The sequence below is a fragment of the Mercenaria mercenaria genome, unplaced genomic scaffold (assembly GCF_021730395.1).
Source record: "Mercenaria mercenaria strain notata unplaced genomic scaffold, MADL_Memer_1 contig_3358, whole genome shotgun sequence".
Classification (NCBI taxonomy): Eukaryota; Metazoa; Mollusca; class Bivalvia; order Venerida; family Veneridae; genus Mercenaria; species Mercenaria mercenaria.
The window spans coordinates 33142-51541 of record NW_026461487.1 but is presented as its reverse complement, the minus strand read 5'-3'; the positions used below and the strand labels follow the sequence as shown (position 1 = coordinate 51541).

The following is an 18400-nucleotide window of genomic DNA, read 5'->3' as shown; positions in this document are numbered from 1 at the left end:
GAACAGAACATACCTGTTAGATTGATTATTATCTTCAGAAGAAAGATGGCGAACCTGAATGTGAACTATGTCAAGCACCGCTCGAACGACATATTTTAACTGATTGTGAGGACTTTGCTCCACTCTGCAGTTCAACCTTTAGAAAAAAATGTTTTAAAACCGTTTTTATTGACAATACTTAAGCATCTTTAAAACAGACGGCCAATAATAATTATAAAATCTGTTCAAGTAATATATTTTAATTACGTCTACGAAGATACAACTATGTTTACTTAATCACTATATATATGTTAACATAAATGTTTTAGGGATGTTTATTTCAATAAACATTTTAAATATAAATTCTTCTTATTGTGCTGATTTATTGTAAGTTCCAACTCACTCCAACTGGTCATAATAACTATTTGTTTATATACTCCCAAAACGAATTTAGATTTCTTAATATATCAAGTTGACTTTCGGAATGACTTTGGTTCTATACAGCATTTTTAGTTCCCTGCAAGTTGTTATCTATTCCCCTTTGTTGTTGTTGTTGTTTTTCTTGATGTCTTTATAAAATTAAATAGCTCTTTATTTCGCTATCATAAAATCAATTATAAGTTTCATCTGGCTCTGCACATTTTTTCTTACTGAAAATTATGGCCTTAATTTGGAAACCGAAAACACTTGTTTGAACTGGTAAAGGTTATCTCTCTCTTTTTTTTCTATGGAACATGTATTGCTCAATAGACTTGTCCAAATAACATCATAAGTTTAGATTCAGAAGTTTGCATTTTCATGTGATAATATCTGAAGAAATGTCTCATTGGGTTTCTTCAGTTTACGACTATGTAAAATTTCATCAGAGGTATATTATAAGATACTTTCTATACACATAAGTGTTTTCATAAACGTCTTAAAGTAGTTAAGTAAAATAATGAAATAATTATATTCTTGTTCCCTTTGAAAAATTCTAATTGTTAAGGAAAATTAATATATAATTTTTCAAACAATTCAGCAACATTCGGCTGTCAGTCCTCTTATTTCATTCAAAATCAATGTGTGTTCAACGTGTAACGCAAAATTTTATCTGGTCGTGGGAGGAAATTAATCGGATGTTACTTCGGAAACGTGTTTACTTAAATATTACTTGATTTGTCTAAGATGTCTTACATTACTTTCAAACAGAAAATGTTCACTTTCTACCTAAGTTTGCCACCGAATTATTTCATTATTAATTTATAACCTATATTTTGAAAATTAAGTTTTGGTTTCAAATTAAAGATTCATCGATTCAATAGCTCGATCATCAAACCAACTTCAACAAATAACTGCATTTCCATGTGGGAGCTGTTCAAATGCAAGGTAAATAATTTTCAACTTTTCAATTGTATTTGCCTTGTTATGGTTTAGTTTTCATTTGGGTGGGTTGCTTTTGTTTTCAATAATGTACTATCTGTGTTATCCTCTAAAGTCATGTAAAACATGTTGGTAGTTTGTTTCAAGTGCCTAATATAACAATTTGTATTTATTCAATGGTAAATAATGCTACTGCCTTTTTTTTGGCACTGTACAGTCATGGTATAGTTTATTCTTTAAAGCACACGAAATATTTATTTTAACTAATCTATGTTTCAGTCACTGATCACTGTTCTACTTCTTATGAAATATTTGGAGCAACCTCGTTGAAAATATTTCTTCTGAATGCACTTCCTGCATTGGTATAAGGTTCTTTGTTATCCAAAAATATGTCAGAGTTTTATAAAGCTCTGGTAATAGTCACATGTAAATACCATTTAGACCTTTGTGTATTGTTTATATAATGTATGTGGTAGCTTAATCTGCCAGTTTCCTTCAACAGCATGTGCGCATTTTAATCTTTAGCCGCCGTCCACCGTATGAGGAAACCTAATGCAGATCCAGAATAAGATATTCCTAGCAATAAGCACCAGAAAACGTTCCAAGAACGCCATTTATTACAGCAGCGAGTACAGCGATTACAGCAGCAAGTAAGGCAGTCACAGCAGCAAGTACAGCAGCTGCATTTCTGAAAATAGACACAAAAATGTAAGACAGAAATGCAAATCAACTCATTTCATTTTAATCAGGCCACCTGGCATATATGCAATTATAAGTACAATTTAAATGTAGCTTTACTTAAAGCGTCACAAGTTTTGGTGAATGTTTTGAATTTGTTTGTCTCATTTTCAATGCAAATAATAACGAATTCACATAAAGAATATAGAAAGATAAATATATGCACTGGTTTTACATAAAATGCGTGAACCAAGTTGTTTGAAATCTGATTTCCGATATTATACAACTGCTTCTATGCGTCTATCTAAATCATCTCATTAGTTGTTACATATGTAAGCAGCAGTGTAGACTTTTAAAGCTGATTCTGTTAAGTTTCAGTTTTTTACATAATGCAGACACTCGAGTTTTACATTAGTTTCCGTGTATAAAATTTGTTAAAAACACGTGCTTTGAAAACTTTCATATTTACATTAAATAGAATAAAGGAATAAAATATTGTCGTTGCTCTACTTGTTAACATAGGACAAAAGTATGAATAATATATCATAACTCGTCTCAGAACACAATTTTTATATTCGTTTTTGTTAATGTCATAAGAAACATAATGGGCATATTCAATACCTAACAATGAAATAGAAATGCAGCACAGTCGGCTTTTAATAGAATACGAGCAAAATCAAAATGATTTCTGCTTAATGATTTTAAACAGAGTTATGACCCATAGAATTAAAGGATATTTTGGCTTCTTTTCTTTTCAAATACGGCGGGATTTAATCAAATCTTACAGGAGTAATCAGTGGCATGCCTTATGATACATATTATAAGCATAATCCGGTTCAGTGACTTTCAGGGGACATATGGCGCTTTATAAATTTTGTCAAATCTTATATTTTGAAAACGTACTTTACACCATAAAGTAGATTTCCATCAAACCTTACAGGAATTTTCAGCATCGAGTCTTATTATACATCAGCATGTTCACCGGCTCAGTTGATTTGAAAGCTATGGCCTTTGAATTTTAATATTTTACATTAACAAGGCTGAATTCACCAAACCGCACGGTTGATTAGCTTACATGTGCATATTATTGTCATCTTCTGATAAGATTATGATACTTTTTTTTTGTCGAATTCGTGTGATCCCCAATATCACTGGTTGAAATTAAACAAAAGTTGATAATAGGTATCATTGCCAACCATACTTATGAATATAGTTGAAATGTTATGATTCGGTGATTTTCTTTAGAATTATGGCCTTTAATTCGCAGCGATTTACAATTCATGTGTGGTAAGTGGTCGGAGACAAACGGTTTTCGTGAAAAAAAGGTCTGTACTATTGTATTGACATACGTTCAACACGAACCATAGAGTACACGAATGTCTTACCTTTTTACAGCAACATTGTAAGCAGTTTTTGCTCCAATACTCTAGAAAAAATTGCTTTCCGACGTCCTCATTTCCAATGACTTCATATCGAGGATCATGGTCTATTATCATCTTTGCTCGTCTCCATGTTTTAATTGTATTCGCTTTCTCATCTAACAAGGTATGAAAATCTTCCTTTACCTTCTGGAAAAAAAATATTTCACTCTTTAATATATATTTCATATTTATTTTCTATTCTTGTAGAATCAATTATTTTCTTATATAATTGTACATGCTTATTTTAAAGCTGAAACGTAAGTTCATGTGTATTAGAAACAAGACAGTTTTTATTATTTTTGTCATAAAATGATGGACCTACTATATGAGAGTTTATTTTTTTTATTTGATGCGCGGTTTACAAATAACATACATATTTTCACCACATATACAGTTTTGGTTTTGATTTGGATATTGCTATTTGTTAACTCTTTTCATTATACTACATACGATGCGAAACACTTAAACAAACGAATAAAATACATATAAATCAGTCATTTTATGTTACAGAAATATGTTTGTTGTTAACAGTTGTTCGATAACTTTATCTTATCTTGATAACAGATGAAAATAGTATTAAGACGGAAATAGTATAGTTATATTTCACATGTATGTGCAAATAACTTTATTGATACTTTTTACATTATATGTCTAGCTTGCCACATATGTTTCTTGCACAGAATACACATTGTATGAATAATGTTGTTCGTTTTGAAATGAGATATGCATTTTCTTTGAAAAAAAAATGGATAAGACTTATAGGTGTTTTTGTTCTCTTTAAATGACTTTGATGCAAACGGTTTTACTCCTAAACGTATTTAAAAACTTTCGAGAAAAAGAACACTTGCATAGCAACCCGGAGCATAAGGACGCGCACATAATAACTATCGAATGCCGCAGAGCATCTATAAGAATATTCGTACAAATTATTTTATACATAAATGATTTCATTCCTTTCTCGGAAAATCCGGTTTCTGGTGCGTTTTCATGCACTTGGCCGAATCATATAAATACCACAAAATTCGTGCACCTACCACTTGGTTCAATTCCGTCCGGACGAACAAAACAAATCTAGCTTATGCACATATAAAACTTTTTGCCTCCCTCTCACTCGAGTTGTTCTCACACATTGCCGTGTTTTTTTATTCTTCATTGTCTTGTGCTGCTGTGTTTAGCTTTATATTTTCATTTCCTGACCTTAATCAGAGATGCACATGCTTAACCTTTCAAGCCAAGCTGGCAGAACAATGTAACTGTGGAACATAAACTTTCAACGAACAGTGCATGCATATTCCTGATCGTAATACATTTTTGCTAGCACGAAAACACAGTGTCACTGGTTTGATAAACCGGAAGTGATGACATAACGTCATTTATCCGGAAAACGTAGAATAATGCCTGGATTCGGCGTACGGAAACAAAAATCAGTTTTTGAACTAATTGAGTAAATTTATTAAATTGGCACTGTTACCATCTTTCTAAAGTTAAAATATGATATTAAAACACTTTAAATGATTCAAAATAATGTCTTAAAATTAGCTTTTTTATCATAAGCACATGGATTAGTGTGTCAAATGGTCTACTGATGCGTCTAGTGTGGTGTGCTGGGTGTTGTGTGCTTGTCACCTTCCGCTTTCAGCCTCTGCCGCTGGCTAGCCCCTTGGGCAAAAAGGGAGCCGAGTGCGTAAGTCTTCCCTGCCAGTACATAGCCTCTCTGTAGACAAGCCCTATGCAGTGCCTTCTCGTGGCGACACACGGATACTGAGCACCCTGCGGCCTCAGGCAGAACTGTATAGGACTCGGAGGAGGTCTGCCCCCAGACATGCGGCATGCAAGGCCCACCGGTGCGTGGATATGTCCTGCTGCCCATGAACAGATCCCCTGTGATTCCAAGGTAGGTTTTTGGCCAGAATCTAAGGGAGAGGTAACCCCGACACAAAAACCTACAGAGCTGAAGACAGATGTACCAGGCCAGTTGGCGCTCTCTAACAAACCATGGTACAATGCGTTTACTACACCATGACTACACAATCACCTAGATTTAGTTGTGATGGCGCTGGTTCTTTGAGATCCTTCCAGGCAGGATCAGTGCCGGGCTCTGAGCCTCGACAGAGCCCACCTCATACTACTGGAGGTAACTCCCATCGCCTTAGAACTAGGAGACGAGGGAGGAAATCTACTGACCACACGGGAACAAAAAAGAAGCCAGTGCAACCTTTCAAGGTTATGCATTGGAATGCAGAAGGACTCCTCAATAAAAAAATTGACTTAGAGAACATCTTGTTTGATAAGGACATTCAGGTCTGCTGCATCCAAGAGACTCACCTTAGCGAGGAAAAATCCTTCAAGGTTAGAGGCTACCAGTGCTTCCGTTGTGACAGGTTGGGTAGGAGCAAGGGAGGAATCCTAACACTGGTGAGAAACAATATAGCAGCAACGTAGATCACCGTGCGCATGGATGACTCCGAGTATCAGGTGTTACGCCTAAAACTTAGAGATGTGGAGTTAAATGTTGTCAACCTCTACTCCCCAAATGACAAAGCTCTATCCCTTGACACGATCCCAGTGCAGGACTCAAACTTCCTAGTCATTGGCGATTTCAACAGCCACTCACAGAGCTGGGGATATGACCACATAGACAGGCGGGGAGAAGAGGTAGAGTCCTGGCAAGATGATCACAACTTGTTGCTGATCAACTACCCCGACGACCAGGACACTTTCTATTCCAGACGTTGGCACACCACCTCCACTCCCTGATCTTGGTTTCTGCACTGAAGACATCCACAAGAATATTGCAAGAGAAGTAGGACAGCAACTAGGTGGTAGCGATCACCGTCCTGTTTACCTCACCTTGCAATACAGGACCATACAGGAACCAAGCTTACCTCGCTGGAACTACAAAAAGGCTGATTGGAAAAAATACAGAGAGCTTACAGATGAAACCTGCAGACAGATTGGAACTGAAGGCAGGGACATCAACAAAGTCACAAAGGACTTCAATGCAGCCCTACTCCAGGCAGCCAAAAAATTTATTCCTAGAGGTTCCAGGAGAGATTACAAGCCATACTGGAACAAGGATCTAGAGGGTCTTCAGGAAGAGTTGTCAGAAGCCAGGCGAGAGGCTGAAACACAACCGTCCCAAACCAACAACATTAAACTTCAAAAGGTAAGGGCCAAGTTTCTGAGAGCAAAGATCCAGGCCAGAAGAGAGAGCTGGAAAGAAACAACTGCCTCTCTCAGTTTAGAAAGAGACAGTACAAAGCTTTGGAAACTTACACGGCAATTGAATGATGAAGGCGGAAGCGAAAGAGGCACTACATCTGTAGACGAAAATGGTTCTCTGCTGACTGGAAAACAGGCTGCAAATAAGTTTGCTGAAAACTACGAAAAGTAAGCAACATCACAGTCAACAGAGGACGGCAAAGAGAAGTTAGAAGGGAGGAAAGAGAGGGAAGATCCAAAAAGTCCAAGGAAGAAGTGATGGAAACAAGCCTCACACTAAATGAGCTACTTACAGCACTGAAGAAGCTCAAGGCCAAGAAATCACCAGGACCAGACCACATCACCAATGAGATGCTGACCCATATGGGAAGTTTTTGCTACGAAAACACTTCTAGATGTCTTCAATCTTAGCTGGAAGGAGGGAAAACTTCCACAGGTCTGGAGAGAGGCGATCATGGCACCTATCCTAAAACGTGGAAAGGACAAAAAGAAAGTAGCCAGCTATCGCCCTATTAGTCTCACCAGCACAGTGGGGAAGACCATGGAAAGCATCATAAACCAACGCATGAAGTGGTACTTGGAAAGTAACAATATCTTGGCCCACCAACAGGCTGGCTTCAGGTCATTCCGGTCAACAGAGGATCAAACAACATACCTTGCACAAGAAATCGAAAATGCCTTTCAGGCAAAAATGGTTACTCTAGTGACATGGGTAGACCTTCAGAGAGCATTTGACAAGGTATTGGCGGATGGACTTCTGGTGAAACTACAGAGGAATGGTATTAGAGGCACCATCTACAGATGGATAAAGTCCTATCTCTTCAACCGAAGGGCTAGAGTGAACCTTGATGGAACCTCTAGTCATAAGTTTCTGCAGAGAAATGGAGTTCCCCAAGGAGGAATACTCTCTTCTACTCTCTTTCTTCTCTCCATCAATGATCTGGTGGCTGAACTTCCAAGAGGAGTCAAAGCTGCTCTCTACGCGGATGATTTGGTGCTTTGGTGTTAAGAGGAATATGCAACAACTGCTAACTACAGGATGCAAGAAGCCAAAGACAGGCTTTCAGCCTGGGCAGAAGAATGGTGTGTTCAGGTCAACACTGAGAAGTCCTGCACAACCCTGTTTTCACTGTCACCAAAGCAGACAGATGCTGGCTATATTAGGATTTGTGAAACCCCACTTGCAGAAGTGGAGGAGGCAACATATCTGAGGGTAACGTTCGACAGGCGCCTTACATGGAAGGCACATCTAACCAACGCAGAAAGCAAGGCACGAAAAAAGCTTCCCATTCTACGGAAACTTGCTGGTACAAACTGGGGAGCACACGAAAACATACTCAAGACAGTATACCTTGGGACCATCAGACCCATCCTAAAGTATGGCTCCTCAGCTTGGATAACAGCAGCCAAGACAAATCAGCAGAGGTTAGACAATGTGCAAAATCAGGCTCTTAGGATCATTACGGGAGCATTGAAATCAACACCCATTAAGGCCATGGAAGACGCTTCCGCCATCCTTCCACTTGCCAAGAAAAGAGAGTCCAAAACTCTGGTACAAACCAGCAAATACCAATACCTGCCAGATCATCCCATAAAAGCAAAATTAGAAGGGCTTACCAAAAATCGTTTAAAAAGAGGCAGCTTTGCACATGAAGCCTAGAAGCTCAACAAAACCTTAGCAGAGCATCTTGGACAACCCACTACTCCCTTCACCGTTCAAGATCTACCAGAGCCATGGAAACATGACCAATCCAACCTGACTATACGTACCAATGTTCCTGGTCTTCCCCCAGGTACTTCAGATGAAATGACCAAGCTATCCTTTACACAGGCCATGATCGAAGACACATATCCGTCAGAGACATGGACACATGTGTACACAGACGGCTCAGCCTCAGCTGCAATAAAAGACGGAGGAGCTGGCATCTTCGTACTGTATACCTCGGGAAGATCAGAGACAAATAGTCCAACTACAGAGCAGAGGTTGAGGCCATCAAACAAGCTATTAAACTAATTGAGGAGTCTCCAGAGAGCTGTCCCAACGTGGTTATCTTCACGGATGCTCTGTCAGTACTCCAAGCACTGGAAAATTCCAAACAAACATCCATCTCCAGGGCACTGTTCAGTCTATGCAAAACAAGAGTTGTGTCCTTACAATGGATACCTGCACACTGTGTAGTCTACCTGGAAATGAGAATGCAGACAGATTAGCCAAGCTTGGAGCTACAGATAACCAGCCACAAAATGCCATTACTCACGAGGAGAAGGTGACAATGATCAAAGCACTTACAAAGCCAAGGCCAACCAAGGATGACTACCACATACTAGAAAGATGGGAACAAGTCATCATCTTTAGGCTCCGCACAGGACATAACTGGTTAAATGCCCAAATATGCACAAAGCTTAAATTGTCTCCCTCTCCGATGTGCCCCTGTGGTCTGGAACAGCAAACTGCTGAGCACATTCTGCAGAGATGCTCACGTCTGGAAAACCAAAGAAAAAGTGTGTGGCCAAACAGCACCCCAATGAAAACCAAAGTGCACGGCAAGAAGGAGGACCTGAAGAAGACAGCATCCTTCATTGCTGGATCAGTGGTGACAGTGTAGGCGGTGAACGCCAAGAAGAAGAAGAAGAAGAAGAACATGGACCTATACATTTTATTTCACCATATTATAGGCCATATATTTATTAACGACTGTGAGAAGTTTCATTAAAATATACATTGTAGAAAAAAAATATTTGCGAAAGTGTTTTGAAAGTTGTGATTTTCCCATAGACTTCCATTGTAAAAAATTGCGTGAGATCGAAATTTCTCAAATTAATGTAGCAAAAAAATCAAACACACGACCCTATCTTTTTGTTTATTTGCTGAATTTTCTATGTATATTCCGACGTTTTGAAAAATTAGAGTTTAATCTAATTCTACATTGTAGAAAAAAGTCGATCTTAACGTGCAGAACTACCTTAATTATGCAAAGTTCTAAGTTCAAGTATACATATAAACTACGTAAGGATTACTTGTTGAAAATAAGGTAAAGATATAACGTTTCAAGTTACTTTTTTCCTTAAAAAAAATGAACTACAATTATCACTTTTCAAGCGGAAAATGTCTGTCTGTCGAGGATCTAGCAAGCCAGTCTTACAAAATGCGCCGTTCATTATGTTCAAATTCAGTATTTTTGCATTAACCATAACGGTTGTGTCTGCTCAGTAATCGACGTCGAGGCTCCGGATTCATTCCCGTCGGTCATAGGGCAAAGGCGGCTGGTTTCCTTTATTGTAACTCTGTGTTATCGGGTTGACTTTATCTAGATATCTATTGCGTTTGCTCAGTTTCCATGTTGCCTTTCTAGGTTTTGCCCATAAAGTGCTGTCAAACCTAGCTTGCCTGTACTGTTGCCCTTGCCAAATGACGTGCCAAATGGATTTTGTACCTAGGTGTCGCCATAATCGTAACACCGTCGCCTTTGCCTAAATGAATCCGCAACAGTATTTGCTTCTAGATAAGTTAGTTGCCGGTATTTCGTTGTAGGCTTGTTCTCCTCTCGGATGATAGAACTTCTCTTCAGTTGACTGTTGCTTCGGCCTTCCCTGTCATCTGTTAAGCGTTCAGTATCTCCATACTCTTTTGATAATTATGGCAGCTTGCTATTTAGTATTCATAAAGTGTAACGTTACGAAACCTTGGCCAGGAAAAGCCGTAATAAATTATTGAACTTAAAGAAATTTGGTTTTGTGTTGTGCCAATTTTGTCAGCGTCTATTCATCTGTCCGTCCGTTCATATATAAAGATCTGTCGTGAATAATCAAAGGGCTTGACGTCAGTCTTGAAATAATTAAAGCTCTTGTCACAGATTATGTTTACGTTCAATGAAAGATCAAACCCTGCCGGTGGCTGTTGTACGTATGTCGTGTGTCTTTCATCAGGTTTTCGGAATAATGAAATTAAAGGAAAGACGAATGTTTACAAAATGCAGCTGTCTCATAAATCTTAATTGCATTATTTATTATATCTTAATAATATATCATTTTCAATGTTATGTATATGGTAACAAAAACCTTTTTAACTAAATACATAAAGTAACTGAGACACAAACCGCAACTATTTTCAGTGACAAAGTTTATTATGAAAGGTAAAGGTTCAACTACCTTGAAAATTTAACTAGCCGTAACCCTGTGTGGTCATAACAAATCCTTTAGGTTCTGGTAAGTATTCCATAGTTTGATTTAATATTGCACATTGTTCAACAACATAAAGATCATTGGCACATTGTTATATGTATCGTTTATATATTGTGTTGTATATTTTATAATGACATTGATAAGGAATGTGTCATTTACTGTGGTGTACCATTATATAAATGTTTACCTCATATATGTATTCCGTGTACCACTGTGGCACTTTATCAGTAGTGCAAGCGCGTTTATAGCGTGGATCGTCTTCTACAATTGTTTGTGCAATCTCCAGTTTTGTTGATGTTGTAATGTCTTTATTATCCTTGAGAAGTTGAAGGAAATCTTCTTTCAGTTCTTTCAGTTCATTTTCCTGTAAGTCAGCATAAGGCATATAATCCGTAGTAACGTAAAAGTCACTTAATATTTCATATGGGTCTATATTACCTGACAAGTTACCCCTATCTACTGTCTAAGCTTACTGAATTGTACCTTATTTCTTTTCATTCTTCTTAAAGCATAATCGTATTACTTTAAACTAGATATTTTATTTTCAATTTACATTTCTTTATAATTTGTCCCAATATCTAAAATCTAATGCTTTATAGAGGTTCCTTTAAGTTCGTTTCCTAGTCATAGTAGCTAGCCTTTTGATATGTTTTCTGCTATAAAATGTTGACCTTTTAATTGAAACAGTTTCCATATTATTGAAATCCATCTGCAAAATTAATTGTTTATGACACTTGCCTTTCTGACTTGCACTGCAAGCATATATTTCTATATCAAATCAACGGAGACAAAGATCAGAAGCAGTCATATTTACAATGTGTTAACTCTTTTTGCAAGCTAGTTATTGTTCACAAGACAAATAACTATGACGATTTGTAAGTACATTTGTATTGTTCAATATTTCTTTTCAAAGGGTATCGCTTTATAATTTCAGACAGGCTGTAAAAGATTTTACAATGCTAAAGAGAGGTTACTGTATTTTTGTAATTTAGACGAAGTGCCTAGCAGGTAAAAGCCTTTTTAAATATGTTTTTTTTTTCTGTACGATTTTGCGAACTTAGATTATAGAACTTAAATTACAGATATTAATGAAAAAAATGCATTTCGCAAATAACAAAATATTACCAATTTAAATATTTGACATCTTGAAGGATTATTTGAATTTATTTATTTAAATGTGCTTTTAAACATTTTCTTTGAAGAGAGGAACAGGATCAATTCAAATGACTTGTCTACTTTGAATGTAGGTTTTATATGTTTTAAAAAGTAAGTCAACCGTGAGTGAAGAGCATTTCAAGAATGCTCTGGTCCTGACTATATCTCTATATCTAATATAATGGAGCGGTTGTTCGGCTTAAAATAAATAAAAATGAAGACAATGTAAAAATCGTATAAACCCAACTTTCGGGACGTCACACAAAATGTGTTTCGAATGTACCTCTAGGTATCGTGTCTTCAAACAATACAAAACCAGCTTTACACAAATTAATATTTGTTTCACAAAAGCATACTTGACTAAGCAAAAATTTATGGAATTTCCTAGATAATAAAGTAGATATTAGACTTTACAAAATCTTCATCTGAAATATCTAAGCTAAAAAGGTGATGATTCTGAAAATATTGAAATAAAGACACCTCGGAAATGTAATGTAATATTTTACTATGAGCAAGTACAGAAATTTATGCTTTAATATAATAAATGATGGAGATGGTAATTGGCTTAATAAAAACTTTAACCAAACATTGTCACTAAGAGGAACTACAGAATTTTTCTCATCCATATCTGAACCCACCCGCTTAGCTCGGTAGGTAAGAGCGTTGGTCTACGGATCGCGGTGTCGTGAGTTCGATCCTCGGGCGGGGCATATGTTCTCGGTGACTATTTGACAAAAGACATTGTGTCTGAAATCATTTGTCCTCCACCTCTGATTCATGTGGGGAAGTTGGCAGGTACTTGCGGAGAGCAGGTTTGTACTGGTAGAGAATCCAGGAACACTGGTTAGGTTAACTGCCCGCCGTTACATGACTGAAATACTGTTGAACCCAAACCACAAACAAACAAACAAACATCCATATCTGAATATTGTTGTTATATTATCAGGCCCTTTTGGATCATAAAGAACAATCGTGCAACAAAGAATTCCGCTTTAGCCGACGCAAGGGAGCGTTAGAGTTGTTAGAGTCGTTGCACTTTTCACAACCTTTCTTGACAGACTCAAACCAAGTTTCTTATTATATTGTTTGGTTGCGCTCTGGAACAAGTGTAGTGAATTACTGTTCATGAATATAAAGTTAGCGATTTTTATTTAAAATGGTTTTGGATATATACTACAGCACTCACAAGTTTGTTTATTCTGTAAGGATTATATCGTAATATTTTCACTACTGTACTACCTTCTATACTTCCAAAGGATTGTTTTAAAAGTTTAATTTATATGAAAAAAATAACCAACGCAAACTTTGACGCCGATTCCGGCGCTAGAGTGAGTGTAATTGTCCTCTTCGAAAATCGAGCTAATTATAAAATTAAATGATATATTTGCTTTCTAGGGTCAGGAACATCATGAAAAATGCCGTTGCGCAAATCAAGATTCTCTTTTTAAATTTTAAAATTACAAATATATTATCAAGTATAGTTGAAAAAATAAAGTTTCTTGAATTTTTTATTTTAATTCTACAATGATCATCAAGATTTTAGTTTTAAGAATGAAATATTACGGTGGGATTGTACAAGATAAAACAGTATCCTATTGATATACCAAATAAATTGTGTAAAAAGATTCTTTGGAAGCAAATAATGCAATCAAGAAGAAAAATAGCAGACTCGGTTTGACTTAGTCTATTCATGAGAAGTTATGAAGTGTGCAACACTTCTCTCGCCCCCTAGCATCGGCTTAAGCTACTCACACTTTAATGAAAAAGAAATGGCATTTTTTTCTTTAAACTGGATGACCTTATTGATGTAAATCTGGACAATAAACCCACAGAAAAACTCAAGATTAAAAACTCAACATCACCAAACCGCAACCCAGAGCATAAGGACGCGCACATACTAACTTCCCAAGTTTAAGGCAGACTTGTCACGTGTGAACATGCCGGATATTGAAACTGGCAAAAATCGAAATAAGCAAACAAATACTTCACATAAACAATATTCTACATTATATTGTAGAAGTAATTGATAAATAGGAACTACGGAGATCTATCTCTGTAATCAAAATGTACAAACACTTGGATCTGGTTCTATTTGGATAATCGGGTCGTTACTCGGTGCTCTTGACTCGTTCTGTAAAAATAAAAAAAATACATAATGTTGCTTTTCATCCTATCATATTATTTATTCAAATTGTAAAGCTTTTCTTTGTGAGAAAGCCCTCCATATTTTGCGCGCCAAACTTCCTTCTCAAGACAATATACCTCTTTACTAAACATCAAACATGAAAACTTTCTATGGTTCAAACCTTTGAGTATAATTGTACTTCCGGTATTTTTTAATTATTCATAGCATATCTCATGCAATAAGATTTATCTTCTATTCCGTAATAAAAAGGTTACACCGAGCATACAATCATATGAAATGTAAAGTATAGTCAGCGAGCTTTAACCTTTGTAAACAAAAGCGCAATATATTTGATTAGGAAATCTATGTGATAGGAAATGTGATATTCAAACTGTATGCACTGCGAATTTGTACTTCATATACTGGAAATGATTTAATTCCTATTTAACTTTTTACGACATAAGTTACAACCATATACATATTAAAGGTTACATCACATTTCATTTTCTTCAAACAAGATAACCAAATAGATATATTGGTACGATATTATAAAACATTGGAAAATATACTTCTTGAAAGATCTTTAAAGTATTTCTTCATTCAGCGAGACTTTTACAGATCTGGTTATATTTAAACTTGTGTATACGTAGCAAAAACGGGTGCTGATACTTACATTTATGCATATAATCTAACGCAAAATTCAATGTAATGTTTTCCCGTAGTGTATATACTGACTTTCATCAAGGCGTCATAAATAAGGGAATATAAAATTAGGAAGATATTTACAAGAATGTAAAAAAAAAAAAAAAGATAAAAATGAAAAAATAAAGACCGAGATAAAATATATACTTAGTTTCAGCAAACTATCTACCTCACTTGTTCCATCTTGTCTCTGCTGATTCTCAAGAAGTGGCATTTCATCGTCTTTAGTGGATCTTCTTGTTCTTTTAGTCTGCAAAAAGAAGGCTGTTCCTGAAGCTCAAAATCGATATTCATTAATCTAATTTGGTTCATTTTGATAATTTTCCACAAATGCTGTATGAAATTCTGATCTAGTTTGTTTACAAATCAGACAGGCAACGCTGAAGAGGAGCAATACTTATTGTCACATGACATCTACATGATGGATCAATATGGAGACCAGTGCATGTTTAAATTGTCCATATATTACAAATCCGAACATTTACTTGATTGGTTGATTTTGCAGTTTTATTTTTTTGTATTTAATCATTTTCATATATACAAACATAATATACAATACATATGACAACTTGATTTATGTATTACTAAATGGGTTGGGCCACAAATTTTTCCAACATTAATTCCAGTCCTCCCTTTAGGTAAGATAGCTACCAAATGTGTTATGTGAAAAATCAATAGTACTATGTAAATGTTTTACGTGAACTCTATTATAGTTACTTTTGAAACAAAAGAAATGATTTATGATTTAAACTTAGCAATAAAATGGTTAAAAATGATGTTTTGTTCGCTTTTCGCGATCCCAATACAATTTTCTTATCACTTAATATGAATTAATTTGTTTTTCATTTCCGTTTGGATCCTACTGATGCCGTTACTGCTAAATTAATCATTATGCTTGACATAATTGTGTACATGAGGAAACATCTTAGCACTGACTTCATCTTTTCAATTATCCCAGCCAAAAATAGTTTAGTGCATAGAGAGTGAAATAACTGCGTGTTAATCAACAAGTGTCGACGCACTTAATTTTATTCTTCAAAGAAATAAACAAGAGAGCCAAGATGATCCTAGGTCGCTCACCTGAGTAATATACCGTAGCAGTGTAAAGATGTCCTACCTAGTGTTTTCATAAAAACAAATATTCTGACAAATTTTCATCAAGATTGAACCGAAAACGCGGCCTCTTGAGTGCGAACAAGCAGTTTTTTACCCAGTATAACCCAGATTCGACCTTGTCCAAAATTACATGTGAACAAACATTCTAACCAAGGTTTGGGGTTGTTGGAGCAAAATTTGGCCACTATAGTGTATACAAGCTTTTCCTTTAATTTGATCTAGTAACATATTTTTGATGCCATGTGACCAAGATTTAAAATCGTCTAAGACTTTATAACAAACATTCTGACCAAGTTTTATGAAGATAGAACCAGGGTATCCATTGAAAAGCACCTTGTTGATGTATGAATTACTCGCTTTCAAATATGCCTCATCACCCTTTTCCCGTGTTTGTTTCATGATCGGAATCTTTTTTTTTTTTTTTTTGGTTTCCATGATCTCCTTGTTGAATTGTACGCTTATACCGAAAGAAGTACCACTTAGATTCTGTGCCGCTTTTCTAACCCTTTCTCTATCTGGGTAATATGCAAATTTAGCCACTGTTGGTTATGTTTTATTATTGCATTATTTTCCTAATTGATGAGCCCTGTGTAGTTAAATAGTTTCTTTCCATCGTCAATAATTAGCTTTTCCTCAATGACGTTTAATACCTTTCTTATTTTACAATCTCCCTCTTTCTTTTCAAAAATCTTATGAAATAGCAAATTGTCCCTCAGACTTCGGTATTTTAATGTGAAATTCGCAATTTCTGCATGCAACTGTGACAGTCGTCTTTTTTACGATTTTCATCAGTTTTCAGGGTCTGCAGCATCTTCTCGATTTCAGATTGCCGTTTGCTTATATTTTCAATCGACTCGCTGTCAAAGAAGCGACTGTTTTGAATGTTTCATAGCACTGGTCGTTTAATTCATTAAATCCATTTTCACTGGTGTTGACATTTAATTGAATGGTTTCTAAGTGGGTCAGTTTTTCGTCCATTGAATCAAGCCATTATATTATGACAGACAACCAATCACCTTGAACATTTTTATGTTAAAAGCAATGTTCTTGATATTATTTGTCAAGATAAAAGTATTGGTCAAAAAGAAATCATATATGCCAAGAGATATGATGAAACTGATAAAAAAGATAAACCACGTATGGTGCTTATAAAACTTAGTGAATTCATCCTTAAATTAAAACTGTTTAACGGACGTTATGAACTGAGGGAAAATGGCATTCGAATTTCAAATTACCTAAAAATAAGGCAGCGTGCAGTCCAAAAACATGAAAGTATAAACACTAATAACTAGGAATTAGGTCAAGGCTCTATACCTACTACTAATCATAAAAAACTTTCCTTTCTAGAGTGGAATATGTAGAAGATTTATCTAACAAATTGACAGATGCTGATTTCATAAAGTATTGCCAGACGTTTGACACCGTTGGTTTAATTGAAATGTTGCAAACAAATGTGGAGAAAGTGATTCAATATTTTGATAATTTTAAAGCATTTATATTTGCAGCCATAAAATCTAAAAGAGATGGTCGGAATATGGGCGGTGTAATGGTTTTGATTACAGTCTATATGGCCAAATATGTCACACAAGTTAGCCTAGATTTTCAGTATGGTGTTATATTAGAAACAGACAAACATGTAACTGAGGTCGAGAAGAAACTCTCCTATATGTGTGTATATTTTCCACCAGTTGGATCACCTTCCTAAGACAATAAGTCACAGAGCCTCGAAAATGAAATTATTAACATGGAGAATCTGCATGAATTTGAGCTTTTTTGTGTGGTGATTTTAATGCTCGCACTGCAGAAATGGATGATTTTGCATTGTCAAACTAAAATGTACCACTATTCCGAGAATATTTTAATATTCTTAACGATACAATTACAACAAACAGAGTATCATGTGACGGAAGTAATAAACAAACAATGACAAGAATTAATAGCATTTTGCAAAACATATGGCGTTTTAATTCTGAATGGGAGGGACGATAAAGATGCTAATAAAGATAATTTCACATTTATTGAATATGTAGGTTATAGACTATTTTGTTGCATCAAAGGCTATATTTATTAAGGTGGAATGCGCCTAATTTGAAGTTGCTGGGTTCCATTTCGAAATTTTGTTTAATATAAAATTCAGCATATTCCCCATAGAATGCGTATTTTACTTTTTTGATATTTCTGTAACTTTTTTCTCTACAAACCTTCAAACACGACTATTGACGTCCATTTTTGATGAACCATTATTTTCTGTTCAGTCAACAAGTATCGATTTGCTTGTTTCTCATTATATTTCATATAACATACCCCTCGCACAAGGATCAAACTCATGACCGTAGAACATGTAGATCTGCGCTTATCCTGCTGAGCTTAGTAGGTGGGGCAAATAGTGATAAATCAAAAAATAAAGAATACACACCACCATCAATGCTCTTGTGGGAGGTTTCATTCATTTCCTCTTTAA

At 35.8% G+C, this 18400-nt stretch overlaps 1 protein-coding gene across 1 annotated transcript in view; it reads right to left on the bottom strand.

Annotated features, from left to right (window-relative positions):
- Nucleotides 1-219: 219 nt before the first annotated feature.
- The window catches only part of LOC128552990 (cilia- and flagella-associated protein 251-like), a 49540-nt gene continuing 31359 nt past the window's right edge, over nt 220-18400 (bottom strand). The window contains exons 9-13 of the mRNA XM_053534089.1: nt 14993-15073; nt 14071-14127; nt 11029-11205; nt 3402-3584; nt 220-2026 (exon numbers count right to left, since the gene is read on the bottom strand). Of these exons, the coding sequence (XP_053390064.1) occupies nt 1853-2026; nt 3402-3584; nt 11029-11205; nt 14071-14127; nt 14993-15073 (672 nt within the window). The 3' untranslated portion in view covers nt 220-1852. The remainder of the gene's footprint in view (nt 2027-3401; nt 3585-11028; nt 11206-14070; nt 14128-14992; nt 15074-18400) is intronic.